General features: G+C 38.3%; 1 protein-coding gene across 4 annotated transcripts in view; it reads right to left on the minus strand.

The window, feature by feature from the left end:
• The window catches only part of CHD1L (chromodomain helicase DNA binding protein 1 like), a 78,174-nt gene that overhangs the window by 13,182 nt on the left and 46,486 nt on the right, over positions 1 to 18,506 (minus strand). For all 4 annotated transcript variants that reach the window (XM_053914789.2, XM_053914791.2, XM_053914787.2 and 1 more), the window contains exons 13-15: positions 11,505 to 11,619; positions 10,898 to 11,051; positions 7,250 to 7,415 (exon numbers count right to left, since the gene is read on the minus strand). In XM_053914789.2, the coding sequence (XP_053770764.1) occupies positions 7,250 to 7,415; positions 10,898 to 11,051; positions 11,505 to 11,619 (435 nt within the window). The remainder of the gene's footprint in view (positions 1 to 7,249; positions 7,416 to 10,897; positions 11,052 to 11,504; positions 11,620 to 18,506) is intronic.

Consider the following 18,506-nt stretch of genomic DNA (forward strand, 5'->3'; position numbering starts at 1 on the left):
ACTGCATAAAAGAGAGAAGCAGACATTAACAGCACCAAAGGTTCAAAGAAGTTAAGTGACAGGCTAAGGTCATGAATCACTGATAAAAGAAACTCATGACAAAACAAAACTAGCAACCAGAGACATGTGAGATAATGATTCTAAGTGAAATGTATTGAATAGCATGTTATCAAAGAAAGTATTTTCACAGCATCATTAGCTCTAAGTATGAAGCTCTAAGTATTAGCTCATGAAATTAGCTCTACGTATGTTTTCTCTACAGTACAAAAGCAAAACATTTTAATTCTACAGAAATCAATTGCTTCACACTTGTATCCAAATACAACCAGCTGTAATTCTAATGACATTTGCTAATTAAATCAGCAGTGGACTTTCAATGAGGTACTCTATCAACATGCGGAAAAGATAAAGAGCTGAGAAGTGTCAAATATGATCAACATATTTAGCTACATATTGCATGAATTTTCAACCTACAAACATGCTGGACTGCCTGAAAAAAGTAATGTGATTTGCAGTTGGACTGTCTGAGAAATATAATTATTTTTCTAAAAAACAGTGAAGTTTTATTTTGTTCTAGTAAACATTAGAAAAATAAGTTGAAATTAATCTAGATGAATGTAGAAATGAGTCAAAACTTCAGTATTTAATGTAATCAAAATGCAAACTAAAAATAGTACCACATGCATCTATTTCTTCTCCCACCTAAAACCACTAGATGGCAGTAAGGGGATCTTTAAAAGATATGGAAGGCAACAGTAAATGAAAAGTTCAACTCATAGGAAAATGGAAGTTGGTTGGAGGCGGATAACTGATTAAGAACAGTGGAAGCAAAACACAGATGCCTAGTCAAGGGGTGATTATGAGACAGAGAGCCTTTCAATCCTCTAACAGCTTAAGACATTACAAGGACAAAGTACGCAGGGCAGGGGCACTGAGAGAAATTCTGCACACCAACAATGGGAGTACCATGAGCCCCTGACTCACACTGTCTCTTCGAGTAAGCAGGTTTATTCCAACCTTATCCCTTGTCTTCCAAGAAAGATTTTGAAGGATTCATCTCTGGAGAAACTGAGTTGCCTAGTGAAAAGATTTCACATACAGATATGTGGGAAGGACCCTAAATGCAAAAGCTCAGCTCACCAGCCAGTAATGGTGGAATAAGGACCAACAGCCATATACCTGTTCAGGACAGAGCTGCCCATCAGCTACGGCATTTCACCAGCACATGTGATCAGATAGCCAGAGTACACCAGACATTTCAAGAAAATTACCAACAAAAGCATGTGATTCCAAAACAAATTTTGAAAAAAACCCCAGCAGCAGCAGTAACTGGAAGAGAGAAAATACAGAAGGCAGACAAATACTTTCTAAAAAGATAAAGCTTCTTAAAAGTATTCCAGAGAGAATATTTATTATAATAAATGTCCTCAGAGAAAATATTACATCCCTGAAACAACAGGATACAATTATAACTAGCAGTGAACAAAAAGAGTACTTCGAGAATAAAAAAAGGATAGTAATATTAAAAAACGTAAAAGATAGCTTGTTCCACCATGTTGGAGCCTGTGAAGGTTGCTAGGTACAGGACTTCAGAACAACAAATACATATGGATGTAAGGCTGTGGTCCAAGGTCAATTCAGCTGGCTGTAAATGGTGTGTTTGGAACCAGAGGGAGCACACAGCTCTTCTTAAAATTGAAGGTGTGTGTGCTTCAGATGAAACTGAGTTCTATCTATCAAGAGGTATACTTATGTCTACAAAGCAAAGAACAATACAGTGACTCCTTTTATAGCAAACTGAACAAAACCACAATCATCTGGCATAAGGTAACTTTTGCACATGGTATGGTTCACGCTAAATTTCGAAGCAAAGTTCCTGCAAAGGCCATTGAACAGAGTCCTTGTAATGCTGCACTCCTCAAGGATTTAAACTCACTGAAAGATAAATTTAATGTAAAAGAGAAATTACAAGAAATGTCAAAGAGTGGTGTCCTACAGAACAGTGCCAGCGATCTGGCATGCCAATCTCCCCACGTCCTGTAAGAACCAGCCAGATCAAAAAAAAAAAAAAAAAAAAGATAAAACCACCCAAATCCATGCTTACTGCAAAATTAGGAGTCACAGAGTACTACAAACTTCAATTTGCAGGTAAATAGAGAAAAAAACATTCAAAACCAGATGGACCTGCTCCCACACCCTGTACAGAAAGAGGGGAGGGCTGAACCTCAAATACAAAAATAATGAGGATAGATAGGTCTGATACCTGGCAGCTCACAGCAGTGGCTACTAAGAAACTGAAATGAAAGAACTAGAAAGTACATGCAGGCAGCGATTTGGAGAGAAATTCCCTCTGGGGATGAGAGTGAGGTAACAGAGAGGAGGAAGATACGCCTTGGCAGCTTTATGACAAAGCACAAGAAGGAAGCAACTGGGAGCAGACAAGATGGCAAGGGAGTGAAGGGAAGATACACTAACCTCCTCCCAGAACTAATCTGGAATTACAACTAAATTGTGAAGAAATCACCCAGAACAAACAACTGAAAAATAGGGAGAAGAAGCCTTATAATCTCATAGAAACAGAGGAATCAGCTTCAGCACAACATGACTGGTAAGGAGTGTGGTGGAAACTCTAGAGGGCTGGCTGGGCACCCACAGCCAGGATAATTAAGCAGACAATTGGATCCCCCTCAGAAGAATGGGGTCTAATCCTTAAGCTAGGATCCCCACCCTGGAGAACCAGAGCCCAGAAAGTACACAGATAACAACCAGTGGTGAAAAGCTGCAGTTTTGCTCTCTGCCAGAGATGGATGGCTAGAGATGTAAAGAGCCATTTTAAAGGGCCAACGCACAACTTTTCTTTCATTTTTTTAAGTTTTAATTTATCTTTTTTTATTTTTTAATTATTTTCTTGTTGTTCGTATACAGTTGTCTGCATTTTCTCCCCATTCCTCTACCCCATCCCAGCCAAACTCATCTCCCTCCCCTGCTTCCACCCTCCCCCTTGGTTTTGTCTACCTGTCCTTTACAGTAGTTCCTGAAAACCCTTCTCCCCACTGTCCCTTCCACCCTGCCCTCTGGCTATTGTTAGATTGTTCTTAACTTCAATGTCTCTGGTTATATTTTGTTTGCTTTTTTCTTCTGTTGATTATCCTAGAGGTAAAGGTGAGATCATATGGTATTTGTCCCTCACCACCTGGCTTATTTCACTTAGCATAATGCTCTCCAGTTCCATCCATGCTGTTGCAAAAGGTATAAGCTCCTTCTTTCTCTCTGCTGCATAGAATTCCATTCTGTAAATGTACCATAGTTTTTTGATCCACTCATTGCTGATGGGCACTTAGGTTGCTTCCAGTTCTTGGCTATTGTAAATTGTGCTGCTATGAACATTGGGGGGCACAGGTTCTTTTGGATTGGTGTTTCAGGGCTCTTATATCATAATCACAGCAGTGGAATTGCAGGGACAAAAAGCAGTCCCATTTTTAGTTTTCTGAGGAAATTCCATACTATTTCCACAGTGGTTGCACCAGTCTGCATTCCCAACAACAATGTACTAGGGTTCCCTTTTCTCCGCATCCTCTCCAACATTTGTTTGTTGATTGGTTTATGTTGGCAACTCCGACCAGTCTGAGATGGTACCTCATTGTGGTTTTTTTGTTTATTTATTTAATATATTTTATTGATTATGCTATTAGAGTTGTCCCATTTCCCCCTTCACTCAACTCCATCCTGCACACCCACTGCCTCCCACATTCCCTCCTACAGTTCATGTACATGGGTCATGCATATAAGTTCTTTAGCTTCTACATTTCCTATACTATACTTACCCTCCCCCTGTCTATTTTCTACCTACCATTTATGCTACTTATTCCCAGTACCTTTCCCCCCTCTCTCTCCCTCCCACTCCCCTGTTCATAACCCTCCATGTGATCTCCATTATTGTGGTTCTGTTCCTGTTCTACTTGTTTGCTTAGTTTGCTTTTGTTTTTGTTTTAGGTATGGGTGTCAATAACTGAGTTTGCTGTCATTTTTACTGTTCGTATTTTTTACTTTCTTTTTCTTAGATAAGTCCCTTTAACATTTCATATAATAAGGGCTTAGTGATGATGAACTCCTTTAACTTGACCTTATCTGAGAAGCACTTTATCTGCCCTTCCATTCTAAATGATAGCTTTGCTGGATACAGTAATCTTGGATGTAGGTCCTTGTCTTTCATGACTTGGAATACTTTTTGCCAGCCCCTTCTTGCCTGTAAGGTCTCTTTTGAGAAATCAGCTGACAGTCTTATGGGAAGTCCTTTGTAGGTAACTGTGTCCTTTTCTCTTGCTGCTTCTAAGATTCTCTCCTTATCTTTAATCTTAGGTAATGGAATGATGATGTGCCTTGGTGTGTTCCTCCTTGGGTCCAGCTTGTTTGGGACTCTCTGAGCTTCCTGGACTTCCTGGAAGTCTATTTCCTTTGCCAGATGAGGGAAGTTCTCCTTCATTATTTGTTCAAATAAGTTTTCAACTTTTTGTTCTTCCTCTTCTCCAAAAAAATCCCATTTGCTATAACAACAAGAAAAATAAAGTACCTAGGAATAAACCTAACCAAGGACGTAAAAGACCTATACTCAGAAAACCACACAACACTGAAGAAAGAAAGTAAGGAAGACACAAATAAATGGAAGCATATACCGTGTTCATGGACTGGAATAATTAACATCATCAAAATGTCCATACTACCCAAGCAATTTATAGATTCAACAGAATCCCTATTAAAATACCAATGACATATTTTACAGATATAGAACAAACATTTCAAAAATTTATATGGAAGCACAAATGACCCTGAATAGCTGTAGCAATTTTGAGAAAGAAGAACAAAGTAGGAGGGATCACAATACCTGACATCAAACTATATTACAAGGCCACTATAAGCAAAACAGTCTGATACTGCCATAAAAACAGACACATAGATCAATGGAACAGAATTGAGGGCCCAGAAATAAATGCAATTCTTTAAGGTCAATTAATATTCAACAAAGGGCATAGAAGCATAAAATGAAGTAAAAATAGCCTCTTCAACAAACGGTGTTGAGAGAATTGGACAGCTACATGCAAAACAGTGAAACTGGACCACCAACTTACACCACACAGAAATCAACTCAAGATGGATGACACACTTAAATAGAAGTCACAACACCATTAAAGTCCTAGAGGAGAACGTAGGCAAGAAAATATTCCATGAAGCAGTATTTTCACCAATATGTCCCCAACAGCAAGGAACATAAAGGAAAATATAAACAAATGGGACTTCATCAAAATAAAAAGCTTCTTCACGGCTAAAGAAAACATCAACAAAATGAAAAAGGAACCAACCGTATAGGAAAACATATTTGCCAATGACATGTCAGACAAGAGTTTAATCTCCAAAATATATAAAGAACTCACACGACTCCATTACAGGAAGACAAACAAACCAATTAGAAAATGGGCAAAGGACCTGTACAGACACTTCTCCAAGGAGGACATACAGAGGGCCCAGAGACATATGAAAGGATGCTCTGCATCACTAACCATCAGAGAGATGCATATTAAAACTACCATAAGATACCACTTCACTCTGGTCAGAAGGGCCATCAAAAACAATACAGCAAACAAATGCTGGCAAGGTTGTTGAGAAAAGGGAACCTTAGTACAGTGTTGGTGGAACGCAGACTGGTACAGCCACTGTGGAAAACAGTATGGAATTTCCTCGAAAAACTAAAACTGGAATTGCCTCTTGACCTGGCAATTCCACTGCTGGGATTATACCCTAACAATCCTAAAACACCAACCGAAAAGAACTTATGCACCCCAATATTCATAGCAGTACAATTCACATTAGCCAAGTGTTAGAAGAAACCTAAGCACCCAATCAGTAAATGAGTGGATCAAAAAACTATGGTACATTTACACAATGGAATACTACACAGCAGAAAAAAGGAGGAGCTCTTACTCCTGGTGACAGCATGGATGGAATTGGAGAGCATTATGCTAAGTGAAGTATGTCAGGCAGTGAAAGGCAAATACCATATGATCTCACCTATAAATGGAACCTAATCAACAAAACAAATAAGCAAGCAAAATATAATAAGAGGCAATGAAATAAAGAACTGACAGTGATCCAAAGGGAGAGGGGAGGGGGATGAACAAGGAAAGAAGAGAAAGGGTCATGAAGGAACAGCTATGAAGGACCCACGGTCAAAGCCAAAGGTGGGTAGGATTGAGGGTGAGAGGTAGGGGTGGTGGGGCAGGGGAAAGTGGTGGCAGGAAAGTGGAGACAACTGTACTTGAACTACAATTAAAAAAATAGATGGAAGTGATGGAAATTCAGGGTCCTACAAAAACAAAAGAGAATACAAAAGCAGAAGTTACAGCAACCCTACTCTCCACCAAAAAAACAGAAGGACCATCTAGTACAGACACTGTACTTCTCTGTACCCATGAAATGAGGTTCTCTTGAATTAAGACACTTAGTAAGACTCTCAAACCTCACACCTGAGTCCACATTGAATCCCTCATGCCATTGGTACAGAAAAATAAAGTAATTTCAAAAAAAACTATAAATATCAGAGAACATGCTTACAAAGCTATCATGTGAAAAACTCTTCAAATCAGAGACTGAAATATTCAGAACAGAAATAGACAAGTGTTAACCAAATTCAGAAAAATTAAAAGACAAAATCATCCCATGATTTACATGTATTGCTTCACTAATAAAATACAATTAATAGTACTTATACCACGTGGGGTATTGTGAAGATTAAATGAAAATACAGGTATAAAGCACATGACACAGTACACACTTTTGATTGAGCAAAGAATAATCAGTGTTAACTATAATTTAAAAAACAAATCACTGTACTATTCATAAAGGAATCATTATGTGGAAAGCACCACACTAGGGACAGTAGGATTTACTAAAAAAGGAGATGTTTGCAACAGAGGGAGGAAAAGTACAAATTAAAATCCTTGAGAATGATACTACCATGGCATCAACATCATCAATTTGGTTCAAAGTTCAGCTATAAGAGAACAGCCAGACAATGTCCAGTCGGTCTAGAAAGAGTTCTCAGATTACGTCAGTCTTAAACAGTTTACAAGAAGAAAACAGGGCTGGGTAGGAAAAAAATGTCCCAGGGAGCAGCACTGAGGACTTTCCATGGGGACCAAGTTCATGCTAGTTTAGGGTGGCTGTGCCCTTTGTGCTGCTCTCACCCCCTACTTACTTCCTTCCTCTTGCTCTCTCCTTCCTTCTTCTGCTGGAGGCAAGGCACCAGAGATCCACTGGCCATCTTTGGTTTCTCCCAGTATAGACTCCAGGTCTATTTCATCTATGGTGCTCCCCTCAGAGGACAACAGTTTATCCAAACCAAATTTGAGTATCTCACCCAACTTGAATGGAGAAAACAAAGTCCAGTCAGTTCTCATGAAAACAAACATTGGGTATCCAGGGATTTGCTAAGTTGCTTAAGGACACCAGGCATATTCCTTCCTTGATGTTGGCCTTTCTTCTCTTCCCATAAGTAACCAACAAGGTCATTCAGTATTTGGATGATGGGTAAACAGAAAGGTGATAAATGATCAGAGATATTGACTTTAACAATTTTCATTAACAAAAAACAATTTATGAGTCTCCAATCTTTTCTTTGAAAAATAACAGTAATTTGTTGCATTACTATAGCACTTCTGACCAAGCCTTTTTCATAAGCATTCCCAACAGCCACATGAGAAGTCAGAGATGCTATTAGCTACTCTCCCACCTCTCCCACCGCCAAACTTCTTGGAAAGAGAAGGCTACATACACAAGGTACTTAACCTACGCCAATAACTGGATTTTTTCCATTGGTAATTTGGTTTCCTACCGCAGTGCTCTATGGAAACCACCCTCACAAAAATGAGTTACAACTCTTGACTGCTGGATGTGAAGACCATTTCTCATTTTCCTGGTTGTTCCTCTGGTGCTGTGCTATACTGCTTCCCTTCCCTCTTGCTAGTACCCTCACCCTGTTCCCTGGGGCTGTAGGAACCACCCAAAGAAGTTCAGATCACTTTTCCTGACTTAAGCATCCTACTTCCAACTGTGCGCTAACTCTGAGATTCTAAATCAAGCTGGATTCACATCTTGGCTCCTCATTCACATCTTGTCCTTTTAGATTGGGTCAATTATCTCTAAATGGTCTATTCTGTAACTTAGAAATCTTAAGGTATTCTGTAATAGGTTGGGATAAATGTTGCTCTAAGCATGAACACACCTGGCTACACATTTATTTAACTTTGGTATATAGAACACGGTGACTGGCTTTGTCAACTGGCATCAAAAACAGAAAAATGTCCACTATTTATGATAAGGATTGGTCCATACTGGGGCACTCCCTTCAGTCCACCTGTATTTACACTTTCACTTGTGATGTGTCTCAGTCATTAAGGGACTCCATGCATTTTCGGAGAAGCAATTTATTGCAGTAATTAAGGGCATGCGCGTGGAGGTTAGAGAGTACTTGCAATGGAGTCCTAAGTGTGAATGTGCTTGGGCAAATTACTTAACATGGGAATAAAGACAGTGCCTATCTCATTCTGTTGTTGTTCATACGCAGAAAAAACGACTGGAAAGAAGCACTTCATGTAATACTTAGTACACAATAAGCATTCAATAAATCTTCACTATATCTGCATCTCTCTCTTAGTTTCTACTGTGTTCTCTTGCAGGACGATGAACCTCTTTTGAGGACTTCAGAATCCTAAATGACTTAGAATTATTAAACCACACTCACTTTGTTTACTACTGGATTCTTTTTGTTTTACAAAAAAAACCCCAAAACCAAAACTTCTCTCTTCTGAGACAAGGGTAATGGTTGTCACCTTTGTTTTTTTAGCAACCAGAGATAACGGGTATGGTCTGTGTAGAGGAAGAGATCAATCAGACATTAGAGCCAAAACATACTCTCCAGTAACCATGAGTTGGGCAAGATTCCGACAGAGCCCCTGTCAAACAGCCAGTGGTCTACAATCCCACTAGTATTGAGCCATTGCCCAGAGGTATGTCTACACAATTTACACTGATGTGCCCAGCAGCCTGCTTCATGGGGACACCCTGACAGAATCCTCTAAGCTCTACTACTTCTGGGAAAAAATTGTTCTTGTCAACAATTTTACAACTCTTCCTCCTCCAAAAGCTAAAACATGGACACTCTTGAGGCACTGTCATTTACCCCTTCATCTCACCCAATGCTGAACTTGTCCCTAGCAAGCTCCTCTGGAGAACTGGTGTACAGAGAACAGTATCTAAGAGTTTCTACATTTTACCTAGTCAAGCTTTCATCCTACATGTGTAATCATCTCTTAACCAATGTTTAAAACAAAATGTACAGCTTGCCCTGCCACCACCATGATATGTACATGGTTAAACGTGTACATATCGGTTGGGAACCAAAGGAAAAATACAAAAAGAGGAAAACACACTTTACACTTTAAGATAAACGAAAACTAAACAAGTGAACACATAAAACCCAGGGTAACTCTTTCTAGTACTAGTCCCAAAATAAAGGAAACCTTGAGCCTCTCCTGTGAGTTACTAGCTCCCTAATAAAACTAAAGTGAGCCCTGTCTATTGCAGAGCCAATGCGTAAAGATAGGTATGGCCTTTGTCATATAAAATCATGTAAGAATACTGTTTGTTTGTTTTTAACCCATGCGCAGACTAATTCTAAACCTGGTAAATTCGCTTATAATATTGTGTGATTTTTTCTTATAAATACTTGTTATATTTTGTTAGATAAATTAGTCCTTTTAAAGTTGCTCTCACAAACTTTTGCAAATAAAATTCCTGTCTCTTGAGTTTTCCTCTAACAATAGTTTGTTCATATTTTATCATTTACAGAAAACTGTTGACTAAAGCCTAAATTAGCTTCATCTTCCTAAAACTTTGCCCTACCTTCTGTCTCCCTAATTCCTATCCTCATCATCCAGGCTTAAAACCTTATAGCCATCTTTGAATTTCCATCTCCCTAGTTATCTACCTCTAAACAGCGATGCCTGTCATTTCTTCTTTTGCAATGTTTCTCACCCCAACCCTCCCACTGCTACTGCCCGTCAGATTTATTGCTCACTTCATGCTTGGACCTTTCCTGTACCCTAGGAGGACCCTTCCTGTATCCTAGTTGGTCATTCTGCTTCCAGCCCCTCATCCCTGGGTCATAATACTGATTCTAATTTTAACCCAAGGGCTGCAACAAAGTACCATTAAGTCCTCTTCCAGAAGAGAGCTTTCTCTAAAGTCTTTCAACCTTGCATTTGTTTCCAATCCAGTATCCCCTTCAGGTAATTAACTCTAGTTCTTGCCTCCATTCTTCCTATGGCGTAATTTTGAATTCACTACCTCATTCATCCTTCTCTGAGTATAAAGAAAGTAATATAAATCTCTAATCAAAGGGTGTGGGATTAGGATGGAGGCATGAGATTAACCAGTATTTACTACATGGAATTCTTTATTTTACCTAATTCTCTTAACCTCCCACTGAGGTAACTTACAGTATCCTTTTTCAGAAAAGTAAACAGAGCAGATCTGGGAAGTTAAGACATCGGCTCTAAGCCACAGTCAGTAAGTGACAAGGCTTAGATTTGAATCCAAGTCAGATGGATCCAAAGTGCATCATTATTCTATGTTCTTCTGCCTTTTAATATCATATTCATGTCTATCTCCTACAGCAACCTGCACGCATTAGGTACTTTGGGAGATGAGAGTCTGGTCAGGGAACAAATGTGTAATTGAGGAGAGTGGGTGGTTAATGCTAATTCTTTTCATTTACTTTCTCATCCACAGAGAGCACTGACTATAAATCCTGACACATTCTGAGGTGAAGAACAACCTCTTTTACCTGGAGGTCGGCATCAGCTGCAGGCTTCTGGGCTCCCAGAGTAAAATGGCCCCCCTCTATGATCGTGCTGGTGAGCTGCAGCTTGGAGGCGGCCTTCCGACAGATTATTTCTTCCACAGTGTCTCTGCCAATCAGCCGAATAACTTTAACAGACCTGTACAGAAGTCAAAGGAGCGGAGGTGTTATCAGAGTCTGCAAAGATGGGTGCAAGCACGTGAGGCTGATGCAACTAAAAGGAAGTAAACCCAAAATGCCATGTTTGATCCTCAGGTCAAAAGATAAGACCCATCTTTTTAGCTTAGTTCCATAATACCCTAATTCCATATTTTAACTTAATTAGATGTTAACTCGGGATGGATGAGTTAAATAATTTCTGAAGGTTCCTTCTAGTCCTTTCACAATATGATTTTGCTCTTTTGAACCAAGCAAGTCTGGAGTGAGAATGTGCCCTGCCCAGTGAGGAGCAAACCTGGACTCACACCTAGCTAGTGGTCTCTCAGCCTCCAGTCTTGGACTGCCACCAGGACTGTGGTCTTCACCTTCCTCCCCAACCCAGAACTGCTGAGGAGCCAAGAAGTGGAAAAGTGCTGATGCTTAAGTCTCTTACTTGTTCTGGCCAATTCGGTGAGCCCTGGAAGCTGCTTGCAAGTCATTCTGAGGATTGAAATCACTGTCAACAAAAATAACAGTATCGGCTGCAGTTAAGTTCATGCCAACTCCACCTGAAAACAATGCACAAAGGAATGTGATCAGCAGTACATGGACTAGGCTCTAGAAAAGAAAGACACAGGCTACAGAGGTCAGATTGTAAACTGGGATCATCAAAATAACTAGCTCCTTCCTTCAAACTCACCTCCATCTCCAACACCAGAAACTTGTCAGTGGTTAAAAGTGCTCCCTGAGTTCGTATTGTCTGACTTGGAAAACTTAACTACTGAAAGTAACAGAATGAGGGGAACAGGGGTAAGCAGAAAAAGTAGATACTTAAGTTAGTGCTATGAAACCATTTGATACCTCTTCTGTTTAAAAATCTTCATTGGTTCACTTAGAACACTCTGTGGAAAAGGACATATACTCTTTCAGAAAAGTTTTAAACATGAAAGAGCTCTTCTGCTGTGGGCACTGTTAAAGGAACAGTTCTTTACATCCACTGCAAGTTATAACTAAGTACCAAGATCTCTGACATAAGCTAATGAGAAGAGGGGATGACATTTATTACACTCCTAAGCAGAGCAGGAAATACCTCCCTCTGTACTTGTTTCCACATTAATCAAAGGGAAAATAACAGAACTAACCTCAGGACAAGAATATGCTATGGGACAGCTTTCTGCCTTCAGCGCTGCTGGAAAAGGGCTGAGGAGGCTCCTTGACCATGAGAATTAATTAAGAGCACCATGAAGACAAATTACAGCCTTCTCTTCGACTAGTGTGGAAACAAGTACAAAGGGACTTCTGCTGGCCAGGGTTGTTACAGCTCACCGCTGAAACGAGCAAGCCTAAAAAGGCTTTTTCTAAGAGACTGAACTGATGAATTATTTAGAGACCGGCTATGAACTCTATGCTGGATCTCAAAACAAGTCAGGCAGGAACATTCTAATTAAAGCCTTCAAATAAAATTAAAGTTGGAATAAAGAGATAATAAAGACTGATTACTGAGAGATGTTATATTGTACCTTATAATAACACCAGCTTACTACTTGCCAGGCACTCTTCTAAGCAATTTACATATATTAACTTCTTTAATCCTTACAAACACCCTATGAGTAGTTACTATTATTGTCCTCATTTTATAGATGTTGAAATGGAAGCACAGAAAAGTTAAGGGACTTATCAGAGGTTGCACAGTGAGAAAGTGAGAGCCAGAATTCAATCCCACATTGTCTGGCTCCAGAACCTATGCTTTTACCCATTATACCGTATTTCCCAGGCACTTATTTCATTAAAGTGTCCTCCATAAAAATAACCTTATTCTAGGGTTAATGTTGTCTAAGTTCAGCTCTTCTTCATTTAAAGGCTGTACATGATATTTGATAACTAAGCTTATCTCCGTATTTGTTTGGGACATGTTTGTGAGCTATCTGCCATCTGGTGGCAATATGACTCAATCAAAGAAATATTTGAAAGTTGGAGGAAAACCTGTTGAACAAATGATAATAACTGTAAATCTACAACAGCTAGAAAGTGATCGCAAACATCACAGTATTTGGAAAAGGCTCATACCCGCGACTGCTTCAGCTTCTGAGTACTCTGTTTTGACTGATTCTGAGTACTCTAAGGAGATTAATTGAAACAAAGAGGTATCTTTCTTAACTTTACACATTGAGAACATAATGCCACTCTCCGAATAGAAAGATAAATAAAACCACTAAGGTATAAACTGTGTTCCTAACACTGAAGATATGTTTCCATGATCCTGACAGTTTCATCTAAGACCCTGAACACAACTGATGACACAAATGCACGGCTCACATTCAAAATGCATCTGCAACTTTGGTAGAGTGAGGCCAAATAAATCTGTTTACGTCTTTTGAAATACAGAGAAAATACTTACTCGGGTGAAACAATCTCCTCACAGTCAAGGATTGTATCTAACACTTCTTTTAAAGTGTTAGCACTTTTAAAGTACTAGACACTTAATAAATGCTTTCTAATTAACACCAAACTCCATTTTTATAAAGATAGACATTGATCTCTCTCTATAACAGAGGACACAATATTGTTTTAGTTTTCCTACATATATTGCACCAAAATTTAGGTCTATAAAAAACAAACAAAAAAAAGAAAGATAATGAAACTAAGATTCTATCCGTTCAAGAATGATTTGAGGTCTACTTACTCCATGATGTGAGAATAATTTCCAGGAACAAATTTCAAGTGATTTAACAGTATAATGAAAGCTCTCTGTAATTGGTAAAGCACTACATGTGCCATATGTAGTATTGATGACTTCGGTCATAAAGATACTTTTATAAATAATTCTAAACACCTGGCAATTTCATTATAAACATTTAAATGTTTTTATTTTTATTTTATTTTGTTAAAATATTATATTGTTTATGGTACTAGAGCTGTCACAGTGTTTCCTCCTTTGCCCTCCTCCACCCAGCACACCCCACCCACTCCCAGTAAATCCCCACAATGTTGTCCATGTCCATGGGTCCTTCATACATGAACTTTAACAAATCCCTTCACCTTCTTTCAATCAGTCCCCACCTCCCCCTCCTCTCTTACAGTTGTCAACCTGTTCTATGATTCTATGCCTCTGGTTCTATTTTGCTCATTAGTTTACTTTGTTCATTATATTCCTCTTATGTGATCATATGGCATATGTCTTTCACTGACTGACTTATTTCATGTAGCATAAGTCACCAGTTCCATCCATGTGGCCACAAAAGGTAGAAACTACTTCTCTCTTTCTGCTGCATAGCATTCCATTGTATAGATGTACCACCATTTTATTTCATTTCTTAATCGACTCACCTACTGAAGAGCACTTAGGCTGTCTCCAAATCTTGGCTACTATAAAAACTGCTGCTATGAACATTGGGATGCATAAATTCTTCTGGTGTTCTGGGACTCTTTAAGTATATTCCAAGTAGTGGAACTGCCAGGTCAAAAGGCAGTTCCATTTTTAGTTTTTTGAGGAAATTCATACTGTTTTCCACAGTGGTACACTAGTCCGCATTCCCACCTTTTCTCCACATCCTCACCAGCACCTGTTGTTTGTTGATTTATTAATGAGAGCCATTTTGACAGGTGTGAGGTACATCACTGTAGTTTTAATTTGCATCTAATGACTGACTAGTGATGTTGAGCATTTTTTCATATGTCTATGAGCCATCTGTATGTCCTCCTTGGAGATGTGTCTATTCAGGTTCTTTGCCCATTTATTAACTGGACCGTTTCTCTTGCTGGTGTTGAATTGTATAAGCTCTTTATATATTTTGGAGATTAAACCCTTGTCCAGTGTATCACTGGCAAATGTTATTCCATGCAGTCAGTTCCCTTTTCATTTAGACATTAGTTTCTTTAGCTACGCAGAAGCTTTTTAATTTGATGTAGTCCCATTTGTTTCATTTCCCTTACCCAAGGGGACATATCAGCAAAAATACTGCTACTCGAGATATCTGAGATTTTACTGCCTATGTTTTCCTCTAGGACTTTAATGGTATCATGACTTATATTTAAGTCTTTTATCCATTTTGAGTTTATTCTGGTGTATGATATAAGATGGTGGTCTAGTTTTGCATGTATCAGTCCAATTCTCCCAACATTACTTATTGAAGAGACTGTCTTTACTCCATTGTATGCTCTTGCATCCTTTGTCAAATATTAATTGACCATAAAGACATGAGGTTATTTCTGGGCTCTCTATTCTGTTCCATTGATCTGTGTCTGTTCTTATGCCAGTACCACACTGTTTTAATTACAGTAGCCTTGGTATCAGGTATTGTGATCCCTCCTACTTTGTTCTTCTTTCTCAAGATTGCTGAGGCTGTTAGAGGTCTTTTTGAGTCCATATAAATTTTTGAAATATTTGTTCAAGTTCTGTAAAATTTGGCATTGATATCTCAATAGAAATTGCACTGAATGTATAGATTGCTTTTGGTACTACGGATATTTTAATGATGTTAATTCTTCCAATACATGAATACGGTATATTTTTTCCACTTATGTGTATCTTCATTTCTTTCTTCAGTGTCCTAAAGTTTTCTGAGTACAGGTCTGTTACCTCCTTGGTTAAATTTATTCCTAGGTACTTTATTATCTTTGTTGCAATAGTCAATGGGATTGTTTTCTTAGTTTCTCTGTTAGGTAATTATTGATATATAAAAATGCCACCAATTTCTGAATATCGACTTTGTATTCTGCTACTTTACCACATTCATTTCTCTGGTCGAGCAGTGTTTTGGTGGAGCCTATATGGTTTTCTATGTACAATGTCATGTTGACTGCAAATAATGACAGTTTTACTTCCTCCTTTCAAATTTGGATGTCTTTTATTTCTTCTTATCCGATGGCTGTGGCTGAGACTTCCAGTACTATGTAGAATAAGTGGTGAAAGTGGACATCTCTGCCTTTTTCCTGATGCTAATGGAAACACTTTTAGTTTTTGTCCATTGAGTATGATATTGGCAGTAGGTTTTTTCATATATGGCCTTATTATGTTGAGGTATTCTCCCTTTGCTGTGTATTTATCATAAATGGGTGCTGGATTTTATCAAATGCTTTTTTTGCATCTATTGATATGATCCTGTGATTTTTGTCTTTCATTTTATTTATGTATCACTTTTATTGATTTGTGGATATTGTACCATCCTTGCATCCCTAAAATAAATCCCAATTGATCATGGTGTATGATCTTTTTGATGTATTGTTGGGTCCAGTTTGGTAATATTTTGTTGAGGAGTTTAGCATCTATGCTCATCAGATATATTAGCCTGTAATTTTCTTTCTTTTTTGTGCCTTTGCCTGGTTTTAGAATTAGGACAATACAACCTCATAAAAAGAGCTGGGCATCTTCCCTCTTCTTCAATTCTTCGGAATAGTTTGAGGATAGGTGTTAGCTCTTCTTTGAATGAATGGTAGAATTTGTCTGCAAAGTGATCTGGTCCAGGGCTTTTGTGTGCTGTGAGTTTTTTTGATTACTGCTTCAATTTCTTTAGTTGTTATCAATCTATTCAGGTTTTCTGGCTTTCCTGATTCAGTTTTGGAAAGCTGTATGTTTCTAGAAATTTATCCTTTTTGCCCAAGTCATCCAATTTCTTGACATATAGTTGTTCATAGTAATTTCTTACAATCCTTGAATTTCTGTGATATCATTTGTTATTTTTTCCCTTTCATTTCTGATTTTATTTTGGGGGGTCCTCTTTTTTTCTTGATGAGTCTTGTAAAAGGTTTGCCAATTTTGTTCATCTTTTCAAAGAATCAGCTCCTGGATTTGTTGATCTTTTGGGTTGTTTTTTAGTCTCTGTGTCATTTATTTTTGCTGTGATCTTGATTATTCCCTTCCTTCTACTCGCTCTGGGCTTTGTTTGTTGTTGTTCTTCTAGTTCTTATAGAGTTAAATTGTTTGAGATTTTTTTCTGTCTTCCTTAGGTAGGCCTGTGATGCTTCCCTCTCAGTACTACTTTCATTGTGTCCCATAAGTTTTGGGTTGTTGTGTGTTCATTTGCATGTTTTCAGGTACTTTTTGATTTCTTCCTCAATCATACTGTTAACCCATTCATTATTTAATGCCAAGTTATTTAGCTTCCATGCATTTGAATGTCTTCAGTTTTCTTCTTCAGGTTGACTTCAGTTTCAGGCCATTGTGATCCAAGAAAATGCTTGATATGACTTCAACTTCCTTGAATTACTTAAGACTTATTTTGTGTCCTACCATGTGGTCCATCTTTGAGAATGATTTATGTACATTTGAGAAGAACACATGCTTTGCTTCTTTGGGATGAAATGTCCTACAGATATCAATTAAATCCACTTGATGTAATGTGTTTTTTAATGCCACTATACTGTTGATTATTTTGTCACAATATATGTCCACTGTTGGCAGTGGGGTGCTAAAATCCCCTACTATGACTGTATTGCTGTCAATATCTTTCTTAAAGTGCTCCAGATTTTCTTTACATATTTAGGTTATCCTATATTGGATGCATGAATGTTTATAAGGGTTATATCTTCTTGCTGGGCTGAACACTTAAGTATGATGTAGGGACCTTCTTTGTCTTTATTATGACCTTTGTTTTGAAGTTTATTTTGTCAGAGAGAAGTATTGCTACCCTAGCTTTTTTCATCTGCATTTGCATGAAATATTTTTTCCTCCCCTCAATTTCAGCCTTTGTACATCTTTTGTATTGAGGTGGGTCTCTTGTAGACGGCATACCTGTGGGTTGTTTTCCTATCCATCCAGCTACCCTATGTCTTTTATTGAAGCATTTAGTACTTTTATATTTAAGGTTATTATTGATAGGTTCTTATTCATTGACATTTTTTCCCTTTGTACCTGCATTTCTCTATTTCTACTTCATCTTAAAGCAGTCCCTTTAGCATCTCTTGCAATGTTAGTTTGGTGTGAATGTACTTAATGTACTCCTTCAGCCTTTTTAATTTTTCTTTTGAGGGGGGGAGTTGGGTAGCTCTTTCACCTTCCATTTTAAAATAAGAGCCTTACTGGGTAGAGAGATTTTTGTTGCATATGCTTCCTCTTCATTACCTGGAATATTTCATGCAATTCCTTCGGGCCTTTAGTGTTTCTTTTGAAAACTCAGCTGATATCCTTATCAAGGAACTCTTGTAGGGAACCAGCTGTTTCTCTCTTGCTGCTTTTAAGATTCTCTCTTATCTTTAAACTTTGCCATTTTAACTGTGAAATGCCTTGGTGTAGGACTCTTTGGGTTCATCTTGCATGGGACTTTCTGTGCTTCCTAAACTTGCATGACTTTTTCCTTCACCAAGTTAGGGAACTTTTGTCATTATTTCTTCAAGCAGGTTTTCTATCCCTTATTTCCTTTCTTCTCCTGTTATCCCTATGAACTAGTATTGATACATTTCATGTTGCCCCAAAGCTCCCTTAAACTCTCATTCTTTTCAAGTCTTTTTGTTGTTGCTC

This window comes from Desmodus rotundus, chromosome 12, assembly GCF_022682495.2.
Source record: "Desmodus rotundus isolate HL8 chromosome 12, HLdesRot8A.1, whole genome shotgun sequence".
Taxonomy (NCBI): Eukaryota; Metazoa; Chordata; class Mammalia; order Chiroptera; family Phyllostomidae; genus Desmodus; species Desmodus rotundus.